Genomic DNA, 20,642 nt, shown 5'->3' on the forward strand with positions numbered 1-20,642 from the left:
TTATTTTAAATTTATTTTATTATTTTTTACATATAGACACCACTTTTCATGATGCAATGCCTAAAGGATAAAATCAAGTTTTTTCCCCTCTTTAGTTATCATCTTTCACTTAGAAATGTCACCTTACGGATGTAAAATTGGTTGTGAATGCTGTTTGAGATGTCGTTTAACACTTCAGTGGTGTAACACTTCAAACTTAAACTAAAACTAACCAACAAATAAACCCTGAACCAACAGAATCAATACTGCTGAACAAATCTCAAGATTTTTATGGAATCAAGTCTATGGCTGTAGACATAAGGGAAGTATCAAATTGATTTAGACAGAAACCACAACAGCTTCCCCTGACTTCAAAATAAACTGGTACACCAGAACAGCGCTTGACAGATAAAAAGCATACAGTCACCCAATTAAAGGACTAATTTAAAGAATAATATTAATTGTAATCACACACAGGCACGAGTGAGGCAGAGTGGGCACTTTAGTTGAGAACGACGGATGTTGTTGCAGCGGTAATTTATGCAAGTGACGAGTTCACTATGCAAATGAGAGTGGACCGGAATGACGGGAATGGCGGAAATAAAGCGCAATTATCTAGTTATTACTGACAGAGGACGAGACAAAGAATCATAAGGATTTTTAGAAGTTTTAATTTGATTTCTATCAGCGCCGCCCCTCTTTGAACATTTGACTTTTTTCTCAAGGTAACCCTTCTAATAATAATAAAAAAAGTCTCTTTTTCTTCTTCTTTTTTTAAAGTCAGACAGCCAAATTCCATTACTGATGGCATATTGCTCATAATTTTAAACAAGACATATTTACAAAAGCGACCTCAAACCAGTTCTGACACAACAAGACATTTATGCATGCATGAATGGAGTTGCATTAGGAAATGCAGCATTAGATACTGTAAAAACTGTAATATTGTGAAATATTATTACCATTTAAAATATGTTTTAAAAAGTAATTTATTCCTGTGATGGTAAAGCTGAATTTTCAGCATCATTACTCCAGTCTTCAGTGTCACATGTTCCTTCAGAAATCATTCTAATATGCTGATCATAAAATCAAATGAAAATTTCAGCATTTATTTGAATAGTGTTGTAAACAGTTTCCACAAAAATATTAAGCAGCAAATAATAATTTAATTGTAACATACTGTAAAAAGATGAAAACATTGATATCTGTAAACGCACATAAATGAAACTCATATTTACATATTTATTTTATTTAAATGAGTCATATTTACCTGCAGTAGATGAGCTCCCATGTGCTGTTCAAATATGTCAGTGACCAACGAATGACTTGTTCTTCGTACTGCGTAAAAAAAACAAAAACAAAAACATGCAATCACGTGTTTTAGAAGCTGTTTAAAGCCAATCGTCTGCCATTTCTAAAAACAGGATAAATGTACAATGAACTACAAAATAATATTATCTATATTAATACAATGACACCCACAACAACTTGAAACAGATCAATAAATCACTTAATTTAGTCTTAAATGTAACTTTTAAATGGTATTACTGTGATGATATTCTCAAACATATTCATAAGCATAAAGAAGAGTTCCAAGCTCTTTAACAAAACAAAGCAGAACAATATTCTCAAACACATCTTGACAGTCACACTCTTTGGTTACTACAGGAGGAAACAGCTGATAATAGCATTAAGCAGCTGTTAATACACCCTTCCAGTTCTTTACTGGTATTTCAGAGAGACTATCAAAGACAGCGAGCGTCAGAGCCGCTGAGGTTTATTGGGCTGATAACACAGACAGAGACATGCTAATTCATCCTCAGCGCACAACTGCATCCTGGGCCGCCTGTCATCACAAAACAAACAAATTTACAAATCACACAAATGACATTCGTGGTGCATTTTAAACATGCCTCGCTCTGATCTTCCGCTGTGGAAGCCCAGTTGAAATTCCCTGCACTCACAGCAGGACGTGTGTGTGTGTGTGTGTGTGTGCGCGGCTGGGATGCTTGTGGCAATCAATAAGTGTTTTGAGAGGATGACAGCGTTTGTCTGAGTTGCTACTAAACGGAAGACGGACTGTGAGCTCACTTCTATAAACCTTTTTCCCGTGGTACTCCTGCCACAATACAAGTGTTCGCCTGACAAAATACACACCTTCAGAAAAGCGACGTGAACAGATACTGAAATGAAAGGTCTTTTACACCTAAAATGCCACTTTCACCCTCTTGTCAACCCTTGTGAAAAACAGGTGCACTTTAACACACTCAAAGAATTAGCCTCTTAGAAAGAGTAATTACTACTGAAATGAAATACTATGAAATAATATGAATTATACCATGGTCTGTATGAATACTGGATTCTGATTGGCTGGAAGGTGTGCAATAATACAGTTTAATGCACAGGTAGTTCCAATTCAGTTTAACTTTCAGTAATAATAGCTTCGCTACTGAATCACTACATTATATTTCTTAGCAACGAGGGGGTTACATCACTATATGGAAGTAATTAAAATCACAGCTTTGTTTTCTAGCCTAATAGAGAGAGAGATGCTGAACAGATGGATGTGTGAATCTCTCTCTCCCTTTTTCAATAATTAATTCAAATAAATGTAATCTTACGCACTACTTTATCTCTGTGTCTGATTTAAAGCGGACAGAATGTTAGATCTAACTGTAGCCGTAACTGATGAAAATAACCGTAAATTTTACCCTTCCGGACAATCAACTGCAAGTTACGTGCAATGTATTATAGTTTAAATTTGTATTAAATGCAATTAACTTAACTTTAAAGTGCTTTTTTTACTTGCTTAAGTAGGACTTAAGTACATCTTTTCATATAATTTAATAATTATTTCTTTGATCGTTGAAATGTGTTTACTGTCAAATGTACTGATAAACATTTATGGTCAACTAAAATAAACTTTAATGTTCTATGTAAACTTGTATGTTAATTATTTAAAAATATCTGTAATGACACATTTATAGACCTTATGTGCCAGAGAAACAAACACGCAAAATCTTTCGAATGTTGTGTTTTGACCTTCTGTTTTTTTGCAGAAGCTTTGTATGGCATCGCTGTCGAAGAGTAATTAGCTGGTGGGTTTACTTATTGTCGAGTTAACAAAGTATTGTTTGATATGTTTGAAGCAGATGTCAAAATAAAAATTAGTAGACCGGGAAGTTTTTAAAACGAGTGGTTCATTCATAAATCCGTAAGATCTTACCTTCATGCTGTGGAAATACAAACTGCGCAGTGCTGAAAAAGGGAGGGGCTAATGTTGCAATTCCAATACATTTACAATAAATTAATTTTGAATTATAACACACTATAGATCAAATTCAAATCAAGTAATTGTGCTTTAGTATGTTAGTCAACACATCAAAATCAGTGGACTTCTTTTAAGCACAACAAAATATTAAAAAAAATATTTAAAACGTACTTTAAAGTAAAACTTTGCATTTGATGTAAAGTGCACTTTTTAAATTGTGCACTACAAGTGCACATTCAATAAAATTAAGCACACTTCTCTTTCACAAGGGAATCCAAATCTGTATGACTGTCATTATTACTCATTTGATAATCTTCCTCTCTTTTGTAACTCCTTAATACGCAAAAAACGCAATCACAATTTAATATAATTTAATATAGTTATATGGACCACTTTTATGATACTTATTATGGTGCTTTTTTGTCATTTTTGAAACAGCCCTTGTCCCCTTTTATTTTCATGTGGAAAAAGAGCAGCCAGAACATTTCACAAAATAGCTCCTTTTGACTTCCACTGAAGAAAAATAAAAGTGTATAATGACATAAATGTGAATCAATTATGACCGTTTTAGTTATTTATTTTTTGGTAACAATTCTTTAAACATTAGAACTCACTGAAAATATCACACATAGATGAGTCCCTGCACCCAAACTACACACCCCAACACTCAGTGGCACTTTAAGAATGGGGTCCCCTCACAGGAATATCAATGAGTCTGTCCCATTCAGAGGCCTGAAAAGGGGGTCTGGCGCAGAAAGCGGGATCACCACTCAGTACTTGTGGGTACACAGAGCACTGCTTGTTCGTCTTTGGGGGTCACATGCGTGTTGACGACTGAATAGTTAAGCAACCCCCCTCATCCAAACACCGTGGGTCTTCCCACAGGGCTGTGAGTGATGCAGTCGAGTTATAGGGCAGGGCCTGACAGAAGCCATACTGCCTGATGGATGGACAATAGTCGGCCCTCATTTCCCAAAGTCAGTCGCAACAGCAGAGGCTAATGCGAAGTCGAACCGGGCCCAATAGGGCAGAGGATGAGAATGATGGTGATGTTCCTCAGACTGGGGGTCCAGAGGATCTATTTGATAAAGCAAATCTGTTGGTATTGGATACTTAAATGATTTGTCTTTTTTCATGTGTATATTTTAATGATTACAATTCTGTCATGACAACTCTCTGAGAGATTGGCATGGTAATAGAGATTGGCATGGTAATGGATATGGCAATGTTAATGTATTTGGTCTTGGGGGGAATAGATCTGCTACGCTGCTGCAGTGCAAGTACCGAGACTTGCTACTGCCATTACATTCACAGAGATTGCTGTGAGCAAGTAAGACATGCTGCTGCTACTGCACATGTAACATACAGGAATTAACCCCCGTATCAGATCTATACAGGTGGAGCTGGGGAAGGTGGAGGGTGTCTGGAAGCGCGCTGCAGACTGTTAACAGCAACACTACCGGTATTTGAATGTTGAGCTGCAGCTCATGTGATCGCTACCAAAAAAGTTGCCTGCGCCATCTAGAGTTTCACTGATGATGCGTCCCAGCGCATCCGTAGGATGTATCTTTCAACATATATAACATTTATTTATATTTATTTAAAATATTATATATTTAACTTATGTATATATATATATATATATATAAAATATCTTGTATATATATATACATACATATACACACACACAAATTAAATCTTGCAATTAATAAGACAAGATTTAAATATTACAATTATAAACAATTACAATTTACAACTTTAGGAAATACTTGTTTTCAAGGCATTTATTGATTTAAACTTTGTTCTAAATTGTTTTAAGCATAAACCTCTCAAAATTGTGTTACATTAAATATGAAAGATTCTCAATATTTAATTTGAACAAATGTTTTATCATCTTACACAATAATGTCAATAATTTTGACTAGAAAACAAGGCAAATCATTTTCTTCTATTTCTTCAATTCTGTCAGCTTTCATCTCATTTAGTACATTTTTATTTTCCTTATGGAATTTTTAGAGAAACATTTCAGAGCAAGTTTTTAAACATGAATCCTAACTGAGAATGAGAAATCTCTGCGTGATAACAGGTTCATGTTAATTCCAGCTTGACTCGTGGGTCAGCTTTGAGGGTCTTTGGGACGTTGAAGCACAATAATGAATGAAATAACTAAAGTCATTTGACTTTCTTCTCCTCCACACTCAGCTCATTTTGACTCTTTCATTTATTTCCTCTTTTCCTTCTCCCCCTCCTTCAAGCTGACAACCTTTTAACAAAGTTCGAAGGTTACTATGGAAACTGCAAGGTTGGCCTTTCATTCCATGTTCGCTTGCTCAGTCCAGTTGGCTGATGGGAATCGTAGGCCGATCGCCTAGCAACTTTTTTACAGGGCTGTGGATGTAAAGCGTTCTGTGCTCCCCCACCTCTAACCTCACGTATGAGACAGGAGGAATGACTCTCAGACAGACGAAAAGAGGCAGAGAACGCGTCTCCAGTCGCAATGTCCCTCTCCGCTGCAATTATCATTTCACTCTGCCATCCCTCCCTCTCTCGCTCTCCCTCTTTCTAAGCTGTTACCTCTCCTAGCACGGTCGAACATAATTTGAGTGCAATTAACGTCCTTTAAAAGCCCTCAGTGCTTTAAATGCTTGAAAATAGGAGAGACAGACAGACATAGAGAGCTGGCAGGAGGGAGAGTAAGAGAAACGAGTGAAAAGGAGAAAGAGAGAGACGCTGTGAAAGTAAAAAAAAAGACTGTGTCACAGAGAGTGCGAGACCTGGACAAAAGGAAATGTGTGTGAGTCAGAACTTAATCTGAATTCCAAAACTGTATAAACATTGCAGCGCTGATCTAAGCTGACAACATTTCATCTTTACAGTTACAATAATAGCTGCATTTTTACAATATCTGAAGACAATGTGATCGGTGCTTGCCAAAACTCAGCACCACATTATTGAATCATAAAAAGCTTTTGCTTTTGTCTTGTTTCACATTAAAAACATCCAAACATCTTTAAAATATGATACATGTACACGAGAAGCAAAATTGTGAAATATAATACAACAAAGAATATATCAAAAGAACATGCAAATAAAATATCAAAAGAGTCTTTCTTCTTTTAATAATAAAACTCCCAAAATGTATTTAAAACTATATTAAATTATTTTTTATTTATTTATTTTATTTCATTTAAAACAAGAACATTTTAAGTAAATGAATCTTGTTTTAACGATGTTTAGACATTTTTACTGGAAAGCAAGCCCACAATCCTATCTTTGCTGGTGTGACTGACATGATCATTTTAATTGAAAAACAAATATGTGTAATATAATAATGTTAAATTAATTAAGTTTATTCTTGTTTTTAAAAAAAACTAATTAAATTGTATTTAAAATATTGGTTATGTCCCATCAGCTCGGATTCGAGTCTTGGTGACTTAATAATCGAAATAATTAAAAATGATTTGGTTTTGTGCTAGTCTGACGAAATCCTCCAGCGTCCGTCCTGTAGTTGTTGTAATCGCATCCATCCACGTCTTTGACTCGGTTTACACCTGGTATTAAGATGCATTTTGGTCGATCGGATCAGTGGAAGAGGAAGACGCTAAATACCAATGCATTCTCATCCCAAGGCGTCATAAACTGACACTTTTGACATTTCGTCTAAATCCAACGCACATGGCACCCTTTAGCATCAATATAGTTATGGGTAGGTTTAGGTCTGGGGTAGGGTTAGACCACTAGGAGTTGCAACGCTCTTGTAGTTGAATGCATTCGAACAGCCACAAAAGACTAACCTGGCCCTAGCCAGATGAATTTCGCTCCACCTAGCTTCACTCATCCATCTGGAACCGATCCATTGAAATGGCGTTTCAGAAGGCTGGGCCTTATCAAAAATCCTTGCATATGATTGGATAAGCCACTTGTCTGTCATCTTTATCGACGTGCTATTTCAACCACTCACACGGAAGCCAACCCGTGAAAAAAAAAAGCCTTAAGAGCCGTTCTCTGATGTTCTTTTAATGAAACAATATTAGGTAGATTGGACAACACGGATGAAATAGCAGCATCAATGTTAACGCTTGTTTCCTCGATGCGAGCCGCCATTGTTGTCTGAATCAAAACAGTCTCACGGTCGCTTCTCCACTACGTCACATCTATGAAACTCCCGCCCTGCGTCCTGATTGGCTAAACCATAAAGTTGGTTGGAGAAATCACTCTCAATGGAAGAGGTTCCAGATGGATGTGAGTGAAGCTAGGCGGAGCGAAATTCATCTGGCTAGGGCCAGGTTAACAAAAGACTGCCTGCTGACCTAATGCTTAAACATTATGGGACACGCGCTAGCCAGACGAGATTTAAACTTTGTCAACTGAAGACCCAAAATTGGTTTAAGGACTAAAAATGTATCAAGCACAATGTTCTCTCACCATTCCTGATTTATAACACACACTCACTGTGTTCGGCTGGCCTTGCGGCTGTCAGAGCAGAAACCAAAGCTGCTGCTCTACGTGTGTTTTCCGTCGTCTCTGGTCGCGTCGAGGTTATTCCGTCAATTAGATCGAACGATCTGAAAAAGTCCATACATTTACCCACCCATAGACCCTCCCCTTGAAAAAATCAGGACAGAAGTGGTTGAAAGTGGACAAAAGAGACAGGTTAAAAACACCAGGTGTAAACGAGAATGTTTCCCTCGTCCACTTGTGATCCAATCGACCAAAACCAGGGTGTAAACAGTTTTCCTCTGCACCTTGAACCCTCGCTCTTTCCAATCATGATATCCTTTTCCAGTGATCTTTCCCTTCGAAATGTGTGACCAAAGTACGACAGACACGGTTTCATCGTTTATACTTCGAGTGGCATTTCTGGTTGGAGCATTTCCTCTATGATTGACTTGTTGGTCCGTCTTGCTGTCCAAGGCTCATGCAGGATTGTTCTCCAGCACCATATTTCGAATAAGTCAATCTTCGACTAAATCAGTGGTCACAAGGGCACCTAAAAGGTTCATACTCGAAACAATCTGGATTTCTTCTCTGTCAAGCTCAAATTTATCAATGTTATCAGTTGGCATGATCTTGGTTTTCATGTTTAGTTCTAGTCCCATCTCTGACTTCCATATCTTCCTTTGTTTCAGGCAGTAATGTCGTGTCTTCGGCATATGTCAGTCTTCCACCTACACATATTCCAATGTTATCCCCCTCTTATGCCCGGTACACGTTGTAAGATTTTGTGCTGTCCCAAACGAAAGATGACCAATCGTGGCGATTTCTGTGGTCGTGGCTCCTAAACAGTGGTCGTACGTCGTACAGTGAGATAAGTTCAAAGACGGCTGTTGTCACGGCCCAAAGATGACTAGCCCCTAGCCATGACCGCATCCATATTCTCCTCTTTCGTTTTCCTTCTCTATTTTTCAGCGCACATAAAAAAAACACAATAGCCACAGTGTGATTCATCTTGCTCTATTTGTTTACCACTACAGTAGCTCATGCTGATGATGTTTTATTCCTCAGTCTACATACATGTCGTACCCAAGTTTATTAGATCCATGTCAAACAGTGTGATTTGTAATGATCTTATACTATAGGATTGCCGAAATCGCACAGTCTGTAGCAGGCATTAGGGATGCACCAAAATGGACTGTCTTCAATAAGCTGGATGATGCGAGATATCATTCAGGTCTGCAGAACAAATGGTTATGGATGAGTTATGCACCAGAGTTTAATACTTAAGGTTGACCCTAAATATGAGCAACAGTAATAGTCATGCTTGACTTAGCAAATGCCACTAACTAATAACAAACGGTGCAAAAACAGTTTGGAACTGGAGCCGCTTGTTTTGTACTTGATCTGCTGATCCGCATGCACTGCGGGATAATATATGTGCATGTATCCTTTTAAGGGCCATAGGTCTGACGGTCAGACATAAAAGGTTTAATCACCCCATTATCCATAAAGACTGTCATTCCCCTGCAGATCCTGTACAACTACACACTCACACGCACATACACACACACACACACACAACACATGCATACGCACAAGCTCATAAAGAGAGATAAAATATCACTTTTTTTGTGTCACAGCCATTTTACTTTTCCTCTTGTCCCTCATCGTCCCTCCATTACTCCTCGTCTCGCCCTCCCCGTCTCTTTCCCTCTCTCTTCCTCCCTCTTTCACTCTCGCCCTGTGTGAAGGTCATGCAATTGATTTTCCTCTGTCTATTCATTTTTCAGTCCTGGTTTTGAAACGTGGGAAGCAGACAAAAGCCATACCACCCCCCCACCAGCGCGCACAGCCTCCCCTCCCCCGCTTCACGGCACTCGCACCCGCCGTCAGCGTCCGCCCTGAGAGGAGCCCGACCCGGACTCACATTCCTGCACTGCAGTTTGAGATATGCATCATGGCCGTACCGGCTCAGCTCATTCCAGCAAACGGCGTCACCAGGACACATTCACTGAACAGCTGCCGCTATTTCAGTGTGAAAACCTGCGTCGTACCCACTCATTTTAAACAGGAGCTGAATGTGCTAAAATAGCATTTTGCTATTTTTAATTTACAATATTGTCTTTCTTTTTAGTGCAAATGGCTACGTAAATTAAGTTTATTATTATTGTGGCTTATTTAAAAAACTCTAAGCTGTAAGTATGTCTAAAGGAATTAAATGATTAAAGGGTTTAAAGTGTTTTAAGGGAGTAAAGAGAAAGAAAGTGAACAGTAAAAGAACTAGAATTCATTAAGTAATATATTTGAACTATTGGCAAATAATATATATTTTTCAAAGGGGACATGACATGTATTTTTTTATTTTATTTGAATATGTACCTTGAGGTTCACTTATAATGCTAATAAAATAATTTAAAAATAAAACAGATACCCTCTTGTCTGAAATGATCAGTTTAAAGCTTGTCAGTAAAAGGCCACTGTTATGATTGGCTAACATCATTGCATAGGAAACAGTATCAACGGCCACTCGCTATCGCATGTGAGTAAGTGTTTTGAAAACATTATCCATATAAAACCGCCATTTACAGACTAAGCATTATGAAATCATTTACTATGGTTTTTGATGCAGGTGCTGTCAGGTCAACAAACGTTTCTTTGTGAAACCTCCGTTACACTGTGCCTCGTTTACTAAATAAAATGCTCCGAAACAAACATATAATCCTTCAACGCATCTTTCACCGTTAAAACCGTTGCACTTGAATTTGCGCTGTTTATGTGAACAGTAAAGCCTGCCTTCTTTGGCTTGACTGGCCATATCAATGAGGGTTATGTGCAACAAACTTCCATATTCTGTAAATTGATATTTTATATTCAGGTCTTTTGTATGTGCTTCGCTAAATATAGAGCCGTTTTACTCAAAATACTGTCAAAAAAGCGAGCAAAGATGAGCATTTATTTTTCTACTTTTTACTAACATTAAGACATTTATTCAATTATTTTAGTTTAAGTTCATGTGCTTTTGTCATTTTTAATAATTTTTGTTTTTTTTTATTTCTATTTAGCTTTCATTTATTTTTATATTAGTTTTAGTAATTTTAGTACTTTAACTTATTTTATTTCAGTTAGTTGCCAAAGTAACATTTCTGTTTTTTTTTTCTAATATATATATTTGTTTATTTTATTTAAATTAATTTTAATAGTTTTAGTTAACTATAGTAACCCTGCCCTGTACAGTAAATCATCCTGTACAGTTTTTTTATTAATACTGTGGTGGGTATTCACAAATAACCTTTATACTACAGCTGACTGTACGGCATGTAGTTTCTAAAGACATTTATTTCTTTTAAAACAGAACTTTAGTTCCTGATTGTGGGCTAATGTATTATAAAAGGACGGTTTGCCTTACTTCAGCAATCTGTTGCAGTAGATAAGTGTGACGATCATGTGAGACTCTTGTCTGTATCATATACTTTGGTTTCTCATACATTCATCAACTCTCAGGTGGCATTTGTGTCTACACACTACCACACACACCTATATCAGTCTGGCCCTGTTCACTTCCTCATAGGTATGTTTATCTACTACACAAACACAAATACACACACATCCACACACCTAATTGTAGCCTAGTTGTTTCCCTTCAGTAATAATAGCAATTAGACAACCCTTGTAATTACACTCTCCTCGTTATATAGTTAATTTCTGTAATTACAAATCACACAGATAATTTCTTCTACCCTTTGTGTGTTTTTTCTTTCTATCCTGTTATACTAAGCATTTGATTGAGTGGGTGTGTGAGGGACATTAGCTCTGTTCCAAAATCTACTGAGCTGCCTATCTAGACAGCACTTTAAGGCATCACACGAACCTCTTGTGAACTCACCGTGCATTTCTCGTGAGGATTGAGCTCTATGTGTTTGTCACATGAGTTGCTGTCTATATTGAACACAGTGCTGGTGTGAAATGATGCTACATTTTTAGAAAAATCCAGCATAAGGTATGTTTTGCATGCTGGGACCAGCAAGGGATGCTGGTAGCATGGGAAGTGGGAGTGCTGGTGGACCAGCTGACTAGTTTAGCTGCTCTAACCAGTATAAACCAGCCTGGGCCAACATGGAAATGATCCTGGTTTGGAACACAATAAACAATCCAGTTCCTTCCGCAGCTTTTTTATTTTGCGTGCAGTAAAATATTTATATAAAAAAAATATGCTATTCATTACTATATTTACACAAATTTGGGGTCTGTAAGTTTTTTTTAAATTTTTTTGAAAGAAGTCTCTTCTGCATTTATTTGATCAGAAATTCAGTAAAAACGGTAATATTGTGAAATATTATTACCATTTAAAATAAAGGTTTTCTATTCAAATATATATTTAAAATGTAATTTATTCCTGTGATGGCAAAGCTGAAATTTTTTCTACATTTATAAATGTAATTTATTTATGAGATGGCAAAGCTGAATTTTTTAAATACACTTTAAAAATGTAATTTACTCCTGTGAGCAAACAATTTTCAGCATTATTACTCCAGTCTTCAGTGTCACATGATCCTTCAGAAATCATTCTAATGCTGATTTGATGCTCAAGAAACATTTCTGATCATCATCAATGTGGAAAACACTTTTACTACTTCTTATTTTTCAAGATTCTTTGATGAACAAAGTTCGAAGAACAGCATTTATTTGAAATATACATATTATGTAACATTACAAATGTCTTTTCTGTCACTTTTGATCTATTTAATACGTCCTTGCTGAATAAAAGTACTAATTTCTTCCAAATAAAATCGTACTGGCCTTTGAGCAGCAGTGTACTCGTTAATATTAATTAGTCCGTTTGCTAGTTTTGATATTTTAATTATAAATTCATCTGTTATCAGATAACCCTGCTATTAATATATAATCAGATTATATAGTTTATGTCAATTAGTGGTAATATACATTTGAAAAAATCAAAATCTCCCTTAAATAGTGTAATTAACCACATTTTGGTGGTAGTTTACTACATTTTTAAAGGATTGACTGTTGCACGCTCCTAGTAAGTCACAGTAGACAGCAGACAGCAAAGCTTCTCACTAGGCTTTGAAACTGAATATAGAGACCGACAGACAAAAACAGCAAGCAGAGAGAGAGACATTCGCCCAGGTATTTTAACAGGACCGAATCGCTTTGATGCGGCAGGTATAATGAGGCTCGCAGGCGGGCTACAAAAGGACCATCTCTCAGAAACAGACTTCCTTGGTCTGGCCACTTGTTAACAAGCTTCAGCTCTGGCTCTGGCTCTTTTGTTCATCCCCGCCGGCTTCCACACAGGCAGCGGCTAATTGGCTGTTAGATCTATTGTTCACTTCACAATTGAGATGAACCTATCAGAGGACGTAATGAATGACTGAGCGTATTTGAGAAGCCAAATGACCCTGCTCTCAAATAAAACTCAAATGACAGAGCGAGCCTCCCTCAGAAAAGAGACATAAGAAAGGAATATGTATCTCGATGACGCCTTTGACAGTGGATTTTGCTCCTACAATCCGTATACAGTTTGTATGCTGCAATAAGTTGGCAGTGAACTAGCAAACGCATTATTTCAGATGAGCCGTGTTTAACTCCGCATGACTGCGAGTGATTACTCTTGTGGCGCAATCTCAATTACTTTTCTGTGTGTGTGTCGTTCTGTGTGTGCATGTGTAAGCGCTCTCTCTGCTTCTCCGGCAGTTTTCGACGCGAGTGTCCCAAGTGACGTACACAAGCGACCTATAAGACAATAATAGCCTATTCCATTTAAATTCATCATTTAAATTAATAACGCATTTGTATTCATCGACAGGCCGCCACTGTCATGTTCGAATTGAGTTTTGTTGTGGTTCACTCCAAGTCATCTCCTCTGTTAATGGCACCTCAAATACAAATCGCCGTCAGGGTTCATGCTGTCGATGAAAGCCTCATATATCTCAACCTCAAAATATGTGAGATGTAGTGAGGATCTTACAGTTTCTCATCGCTCATCTTTTTTGTGTACCTGGGGTCTCTGAGACAATCAGGCCTGTGGTTTCAAATATTCTAAAAAAGGAAAACACCCGTTTACGAAGCAAAACTGGAAAAAATGACCAAAAGTATTTTTCTTAAAGTTATGTGAAATTGTAGGCCTAATTTAAAAGAAATAAATAATTGTCATACAAAGTTTAACAAACACAAACCAACAACCGGTCCCAAACTAGTTGCCAATACTGATAGATTAATTTTATATTATAAAATATATAATTATTAAATATATAAAATAATTACAAAAAATATGAATTAGAAATAATAAATAATTATAAAATAACTTGCATGATTAAAATTATGAGATTATGTTTAACATAAATTAAAGAAAAATATTTGTGGTCATTTTTTTTCAATATCGCTTCATAAACAGGTATTTTATCATTTAAATCTGTATGTTTATGAAGCAATATTGAAAAATTGCCAATATTGCAATATTGTGTGTCATTTATGTGAAATATAAGTTAGCATTATACGTTTTATCATACAAGTTTAACAACTACAAAAAACAATACTGCCAATACTGAGATTAATTTGGGTTATAACCTTGTTACTGTTTTTATATATATATATATATATTACTATATTAATTCATTATTAAATTATTAATAAAAAAAAATAAAAAAAATAAAATATATTTCAACCTATATATGTCCCAAATTCTGGTAACAGGATTGAAAAACTCAAACCTGTTTGTCCATACTAATTTCTTTGGCATATTAAGTAGCCAATCTAAACTTTCACATTCTCTAGGTGTAATGATCACGCTTACCCTTGTTGCAGTTGTTCTCTCCCTCCATTAGAGGGCTCCAGGGTGGGTCTCCCTGGCTGGCAAAGTGTCTCATGTGCAGGTAACTGATGGTGAGGCGGATGATGGAGGCCTTGTCCAGCTGGCTGGTAATCGCCCCGGGGAGGGGAAGCATCTTCGCCAGCTCGAAGAACTCAAAGTTCTCTTTACCCCGCCGAGAACGAGCTGCATTGCGAGACTTCTCCTTCCTCAAATTCTGCAAGCTGGTGAAAAACAAGACAGGACAGAGAGGAAGAGAAGGAGAAAGAAGACAGTCAATACACAATGATAATGTACAGGGTGGTGAAGGCAAGTTAGTGTTGTTCAACTACAGTATGATAATGTACAGGGTGGTGAAGGCAAGTTAGTGTTGTTCAACTACAGTATGTTTTATTGCGCATAACATCAAGGGTGCGATACGGTTGCAGGCATTAACCAAAAATAAGAAACTCAGATTTTATAAAAGCAATATATAGTGATAAATATTGATTACAATGTTAGATTCGTTTTTAGGTAGACTATCTAAAGCTATCAGTCATCAGTTGAAAGCAAGATATCTCAGGAGAATTATCAAGTAGACACAGCGCCAGTGTAATACCATAACATTCTCAAGTTCATTAAGGAATAGAGGGTCATATTTAAAGACAAGATAAAGCAAAATCATCCACAAGGTCCAGTCCATCCAATCATAGAACTCAAGTACTCATATATGGCATATTAGAAATATAAGAATGAGTAAGAGAGTTTTGATATTCAAATTTAGTGTATAAGTGTGTCCAAGGCCAGGTCCTTGATTTGTCTAGATGCGTCCATGGTGTGGACATATCATAATGGAAAGAAGGTACACAAGGGCAGTCTTACACATGGATAGTCAAAAGTGGAGACTAAGAAAGAAGAAAATATTAACATACAATAATAACAATATATAAATATCATTAAAATGTCATTTCAAAAGAGATTTAGTATCTACAATCCTCTTCAAAAGACATCGGTTGATTGGATGAAGGCAGATCTGAATGCGAGCTTGCGTTCGAGTGTAAGAAAAGGGGTGGAGTTTAAGTGGACTAAATGATTGGAGAAGTCCCGCATACGTCACCATAAAGAAGTCTGTTGTTTTATCCGGAAGATCGAAGTCACATCTTTTTGATTACTAACAAGCATTTAGAAAATAGATTTTCATTTCATGCCAACTTTATTAAGGTCGTGTGATGTCATTTCCAGCAGAAACCTCACTGGAGATCGACAATAAGCAACAAGGTGTCACTCTGGATCTTTTCTGATTCCATCAGCTGCGCTCCTCACTTTTTCCAAGCGCCTCAGAGTGTGATGACTGACCTATGATCAGGTTCACTGTAGCCGGTAGGAGGCCTGATCTTACATCAGAAGTCATGCACCAGCGTCCATCCCAAATCCAGTCGCTGCGTCTCTTTCCCAGGCTCCCTCCTGGGTGGTGAGCCCCAGTCTTGATTGAGGGATCAATGGAGGGAGGGGCTGTCGCGGAGACAGGCCCAGGTAGCTGTCGCTCTGATTGGATATCGACTCGCTCTCAATGGGGCCTGAGTGGAGGAATTATGTTGTCACGGCGACTCTACAATTTGTGACTGCACTGAAAGACTGAGCCGAACGCGCCTCGCTCGCTCTCTTTCTGTGTCTGTGACATTGATTCTCATTCATCCTGCAGATGCAGGGCAGCATCAGCACGGGAGCGAGGGATGGCGTGGAAAAATGTGTGTGTGTGTTTGTGTGAAGAGGGGGACCCACAGAATAAAAGGGAACTGCCAAAAAGCGCACACAAAAGAGTCAGTTCCTCAAATTGAAAAAGCACTAATTTATTTGTTTAGACAAGACTGTGTTGTGTTTTAAGGGAAGGAGTGTGTAAATCAGCAAACTTATTTGATTCAGCTTTTTAACAATAGTTTATGACCTATATGTGTGTGCGAGGGAACGGCAGAGGGTTTGAGAATTGATAAAAACGAATAAAAATTATATCCAATGTAAAATTTAAATAATGGGGTTGCACGATAATCTCGATAGAGCTTAGTGTGATTATCAAATCAAAGGCTGCGATTTAATTAAATGACTGTATAGTCTGATGCGCTGCGTGTTTCAAAGCGAAGGGCGGCATGCAAATAAACATGATCTGGTTTATTCATCGTCTGAGAGCATCCCGGCACAGTAAATGCAGCGAAGTCCATCTCTGCATGTGCATTTGGGGAACGCAAACCTGCTCTAGGTTCACTCTACTTACATATTTGTATAATTTCCAACATTTTTGTGGGCAGAAGTTCACAGCTATTCAGCAGTATTCTATCGAAAATAAAAGCTCAAGGATTGGAAAAGTTTAAAGCTTGAGTTTGAACTCCTGGGGCCTGTACCATGATGGTAGTTGAACAAACTCAGGGTTACAGGATTAGTTTTGAGTTGACAAAACTAAACCAATCCAACCAGGCTTTGTTGGTACCATGATGCTGATCATCAACTTTCTCTGTCAACTCAGGCTTAGATCCTGAGTTTAGGAGTTTAGGTGTGACATCAGTAGCGAACAACCAATCACAAGCTGAGAAAGAGTGAAACTGAGATTAATTTCTCGCAAGAGAATTCACTACAGAATATTACGAGATTGAAAAATATAAAAAATTTAAACAATTTACACAGCAAGAAGAAAATAGCTGTCTATGAAAGAGGACAACTAAAATAAAAAGGCTTGCTATATCAGTGCAAGTAAAAGTTGTGAAGTTAGTTTATACATTTGATAAAGGTAGAGAAAATGTAACATTTAAGCTCACACATGTAGTCATTTTATAGATTTATCTATTGATTCTAAAGCGTATTTATACTACCTTTAAATATTTATTCAATTAAACTGTGCGTAATAATAATTGTTAAACTAAAATTGTACATGTGTGATCGATTAAGGGTACAATAATTACATAAATAATATCTAAATCATACAAAATTATTATTCTAAATAAGCATTACTAAAAGCCGGACGATTTTGTCTTTAAAAATCAATTGCTGTGTAGTGATCTTTACTTTGGAGTGGAAACAGGTGGAGTGACTTTATCGCATCATCAGACATGTGTCACTTTGCTCACAGCTGATTGATCCAAGTACGGTTTGCAACCCTTTTACCTGGAACATAACCTGCCCCGGACCAGGTTAGCCGTGGAGCGTAAGTTACTATGGCGATGAACACTGCTAAAAGCCAAACCACTTTCATGGTGCCTAAAACCCAGGGTTGGTGCAAACTAAACTGAAACACATCGGGCTAGCCACCTGAACCGGCTTCATGGTATAGGCCCCAGGTCTACAGAATATCACTATACTGAATGTGTCATGTTAAGTCATTCGATCAGTGTTTTGGCCCTGTGAGATTTATTGGTGTATAAACCGTATTGTTCCAAGTAAAATTTCTCCAAGCTAGAACATCTCATCGTTGTAGTAAAACGACCCTGGAGGGTTCAATCAATACGGAGCCATTGATTCTGTTTAGTTTTATATCCTCCACAGCTGAGCGGACATTAATAATTCTACTAAAATTTAGTTAATCTCATGCTAATAGATCCAAACCAAGGGCTTACATTGAGCCGTGGCAAAAGCAAAAGCTTGAAAGAGAAATTGATTGTTAGCTGTGTGTTCAGGAAAATTCTTCATCAAGGTGTGTGAGTGTGTGTGTTTGTTTATCCTCACCAGGGTAAGGTGGGTGGTTTGGCGAGTAGTCCCTGTAAGAAATCCCACTCCACACTCACACACTTTCCCTCGCTGACGAACGGCATGGCCGCCATCACGCCCCCTATGGGCCGCCACCTCTAACTCAGGCTATGATTGGCCGAGGCTATGTCAGTCCGAGACCCCCAACAGAAGAGCTGAAAGACAAAAGAACAGTCAAATAAGTATTGAAATAAACTATAATGATGCTAACTAGATGACATGATTTGTTTCAGTGTGAAGATATGATAATACTAATGTGTTCGGAGTGTTTTTTAGCACAGTAATCTGGGTGGTTGGTGGTTGAAAAAACACTGTTTACTATTATTATAATAAATACATTAGAGTATAGGCCTATACTTCACTGACATTTAGTACATTACATATTTACGCAATATCTCATGCAAGAGTGTCATTTCAAAATAAGCTTCAGACGATTTTATTATTAATTAACTTACATTTTAAACACAATGGGTCTCATTCATGAAACATTTGTAAATATACGAGTAAATATCCGAGTGATTTGCGCGTAAAGAGACCTTCCCGAAAACTCTTCTCCTGATTCACAAATACTTCGTAAACGTCAGATGTGATAGTGAAATGTGTGTGTGTGTTAATGAATTCCAATCAGTCGTAAATGGGATGCGCGTGCACGTTCATTCTCAATTACCATAAATCCCGCCCATTAAATCCGACTGACAACTATATGGGCATCATATTATGACATGAATACGAATGAAAAAAAAAATTCTCAGATGCAGAAATTGAAGTTTTATTATCAGAAGTTGATTCAAAACGCCACATTTTATTTTCAAGCGTACATAGTGGCGTATCGGGTCCTAAAAAAAAGGAAGCTTGGCAGCATATTACAGATGCAGTTAATGGAGTTTCATCTGTTAATCCAACATTCCCAGAAGTGAGAAGAAAATGGTTCGACATTAAGCTTGAGAGCAAAAAACAAATTAGTTCACTTCGGAAAAATAGTATTCAAACTGGAGAAGGACCACCATCGCATATGCAATTACTGGCTCTCATAATAAGAAAAACCGTATGTAATTACTATATATAATATTTTTTCAAAATGCTGTGCAAATATGTACCCGATTAAGGTGAATTAAAATGCAGCCTTATTAATGAGCAAAACGTTCGGGTGTTAAGCGCACTATTTACGCGTGGCTGGGAGCAGGTGTAGATTTCTTGTGTACCAACTAACATTTGGAAAATACGAACATTTTAATGAATCCGAAAATTTACGCCAGAACCACTTTACACACGATTTACACAAAAATTCGTTCTGCTCGTGTTTCATGAATGAGACCCAATATTGTCAGTTACTCAAGACTGAAGACCTCTTCACACAAGCATGTATGTTATTAATGAAACTTTTGTCTGATTTTTGCATGTGATTTGTCTGTTCGTAAACCAATGTGTAAATTTTTTTTAAAACGTGCTGAATCAAAATGCAAATTTACTCTCTGGCAGTAGATGGTGCTTAATCGGTATTCCCCGGTTTCTTCGGCAAACAAAGCTCTGCCGAACTTTCCGTTTCTGACCCCCAACTTGTCATGGAGAATAAAGAAAGTGTTTTCAAACAGCCACTGAGATTTGTGTATTTGCGATGGTTTATCAAATAACACCAAATATATTTCTTTTATACATGCCTTATAGTTGCATTTAAGCAGATTAGAACTGGGAGATAATATAATTTACATTTTACAACAATACAAGCAATCAGGTAGTTGAGATACGCTATATAGTACATACCGCTTAACGTCAGTTACCTGTACTGTATATATCCGGGTTAGGTTGGATATACAATGTTATTAATGTTCCAAAATGTAGAGCAACAACAACTTTCTCTCTTTAAATCCAACATGGCCGTACAGCAAAACCCAATTAACAAACACACACACACACACACACAATTCCATGAGTTTCCAGGGCTGTTTGGCCGCAGTGCTTGTCCTGGCCCCATCTCTATGACATTTAAAGGGCCAGCTTGCCCTCCAGCAGCATGATGCCATACCCACAGGCGTGAGATGCCCGCTGGCCAGCTCTGAGTAAATCACAACACAGTCATACTGGCTACATGCCACAGCCCTACACTTCCCCTCTGACCTGACCTGGCACGGTACACACACTCACACAACAAGCACAACATCAGCGGATTCATCATATGGGTCGATGCCACCTCTGACATGACACGAACTTGTATAAAGCCCCGTTAATTTCAGGTGATCCCATGACAGGCACTAGCAACATCATCATGGCTCACAACAGCTTAGTCATGCGCTGGCGAGACTGTATGAGATGTGCTTTAATGTGCTAACAGCCATCATACATCACTTTGAACATGTTCTGTTGCCCATAGGAAAGAAAAATCACATGACATCTCTTCAATGTCTAAATTGTTTAAATGAG

At 37.5% G+C, this 20,642-nt stretch overlaps 1 protein-coding gene across 3 annotated transcripts in view; it reads right to left on the bottom strand.

Annotated features, from left to right (window-relative positions):
- Positions 1–20,642, bottom strand: part of npas1 (neuronal PAS domain protein 1) — an 84,961-nt gene that overhangs the window by 19,704 nt on the left and 44,615 nt on the right. For all 3 annotated transcript variants that reach the window (XM_056262508.1, XM_056262507.1, XM_056262509.1), the window contains 3 exons: positions 18,204–18,379; positions 14,499–14,737; positions 1,250–1,317 (listed from right to left, as the gene is read on the bottom strand). In XM_056262508.1, the coding sequence (XP_056118483.1) occupies positions 1,250–1,317; positions 14,499–14,737; positions 18,204–18,298 (402 nt within the window). In that variant the 5' untranslated portion in view covers positions 18,299–18,379. The remainder of the gene's footprint in view (positions 1–1,249; positions 1,318–14,498; positions 14,738–18,203; positions 18,380–20,642) is intronic.

This window comes from Rhinichthys klamathensis, unplaced genomic scaffold, assembly GCF_029890125.1.
Source record: "Rhinichthys klamathensis goyatoka isolate OS25496 unplaced genomic scaffold, OSU_Roscu_1.1 h1tg000192l_1, whole genome shotgun sequence".
NCBI lineage: Eukaryota > Metazoa > Chordata > Actinopteri > Cypriniformes > Leuciscidae > Rhinichthys > Rhinichthys klamathensis.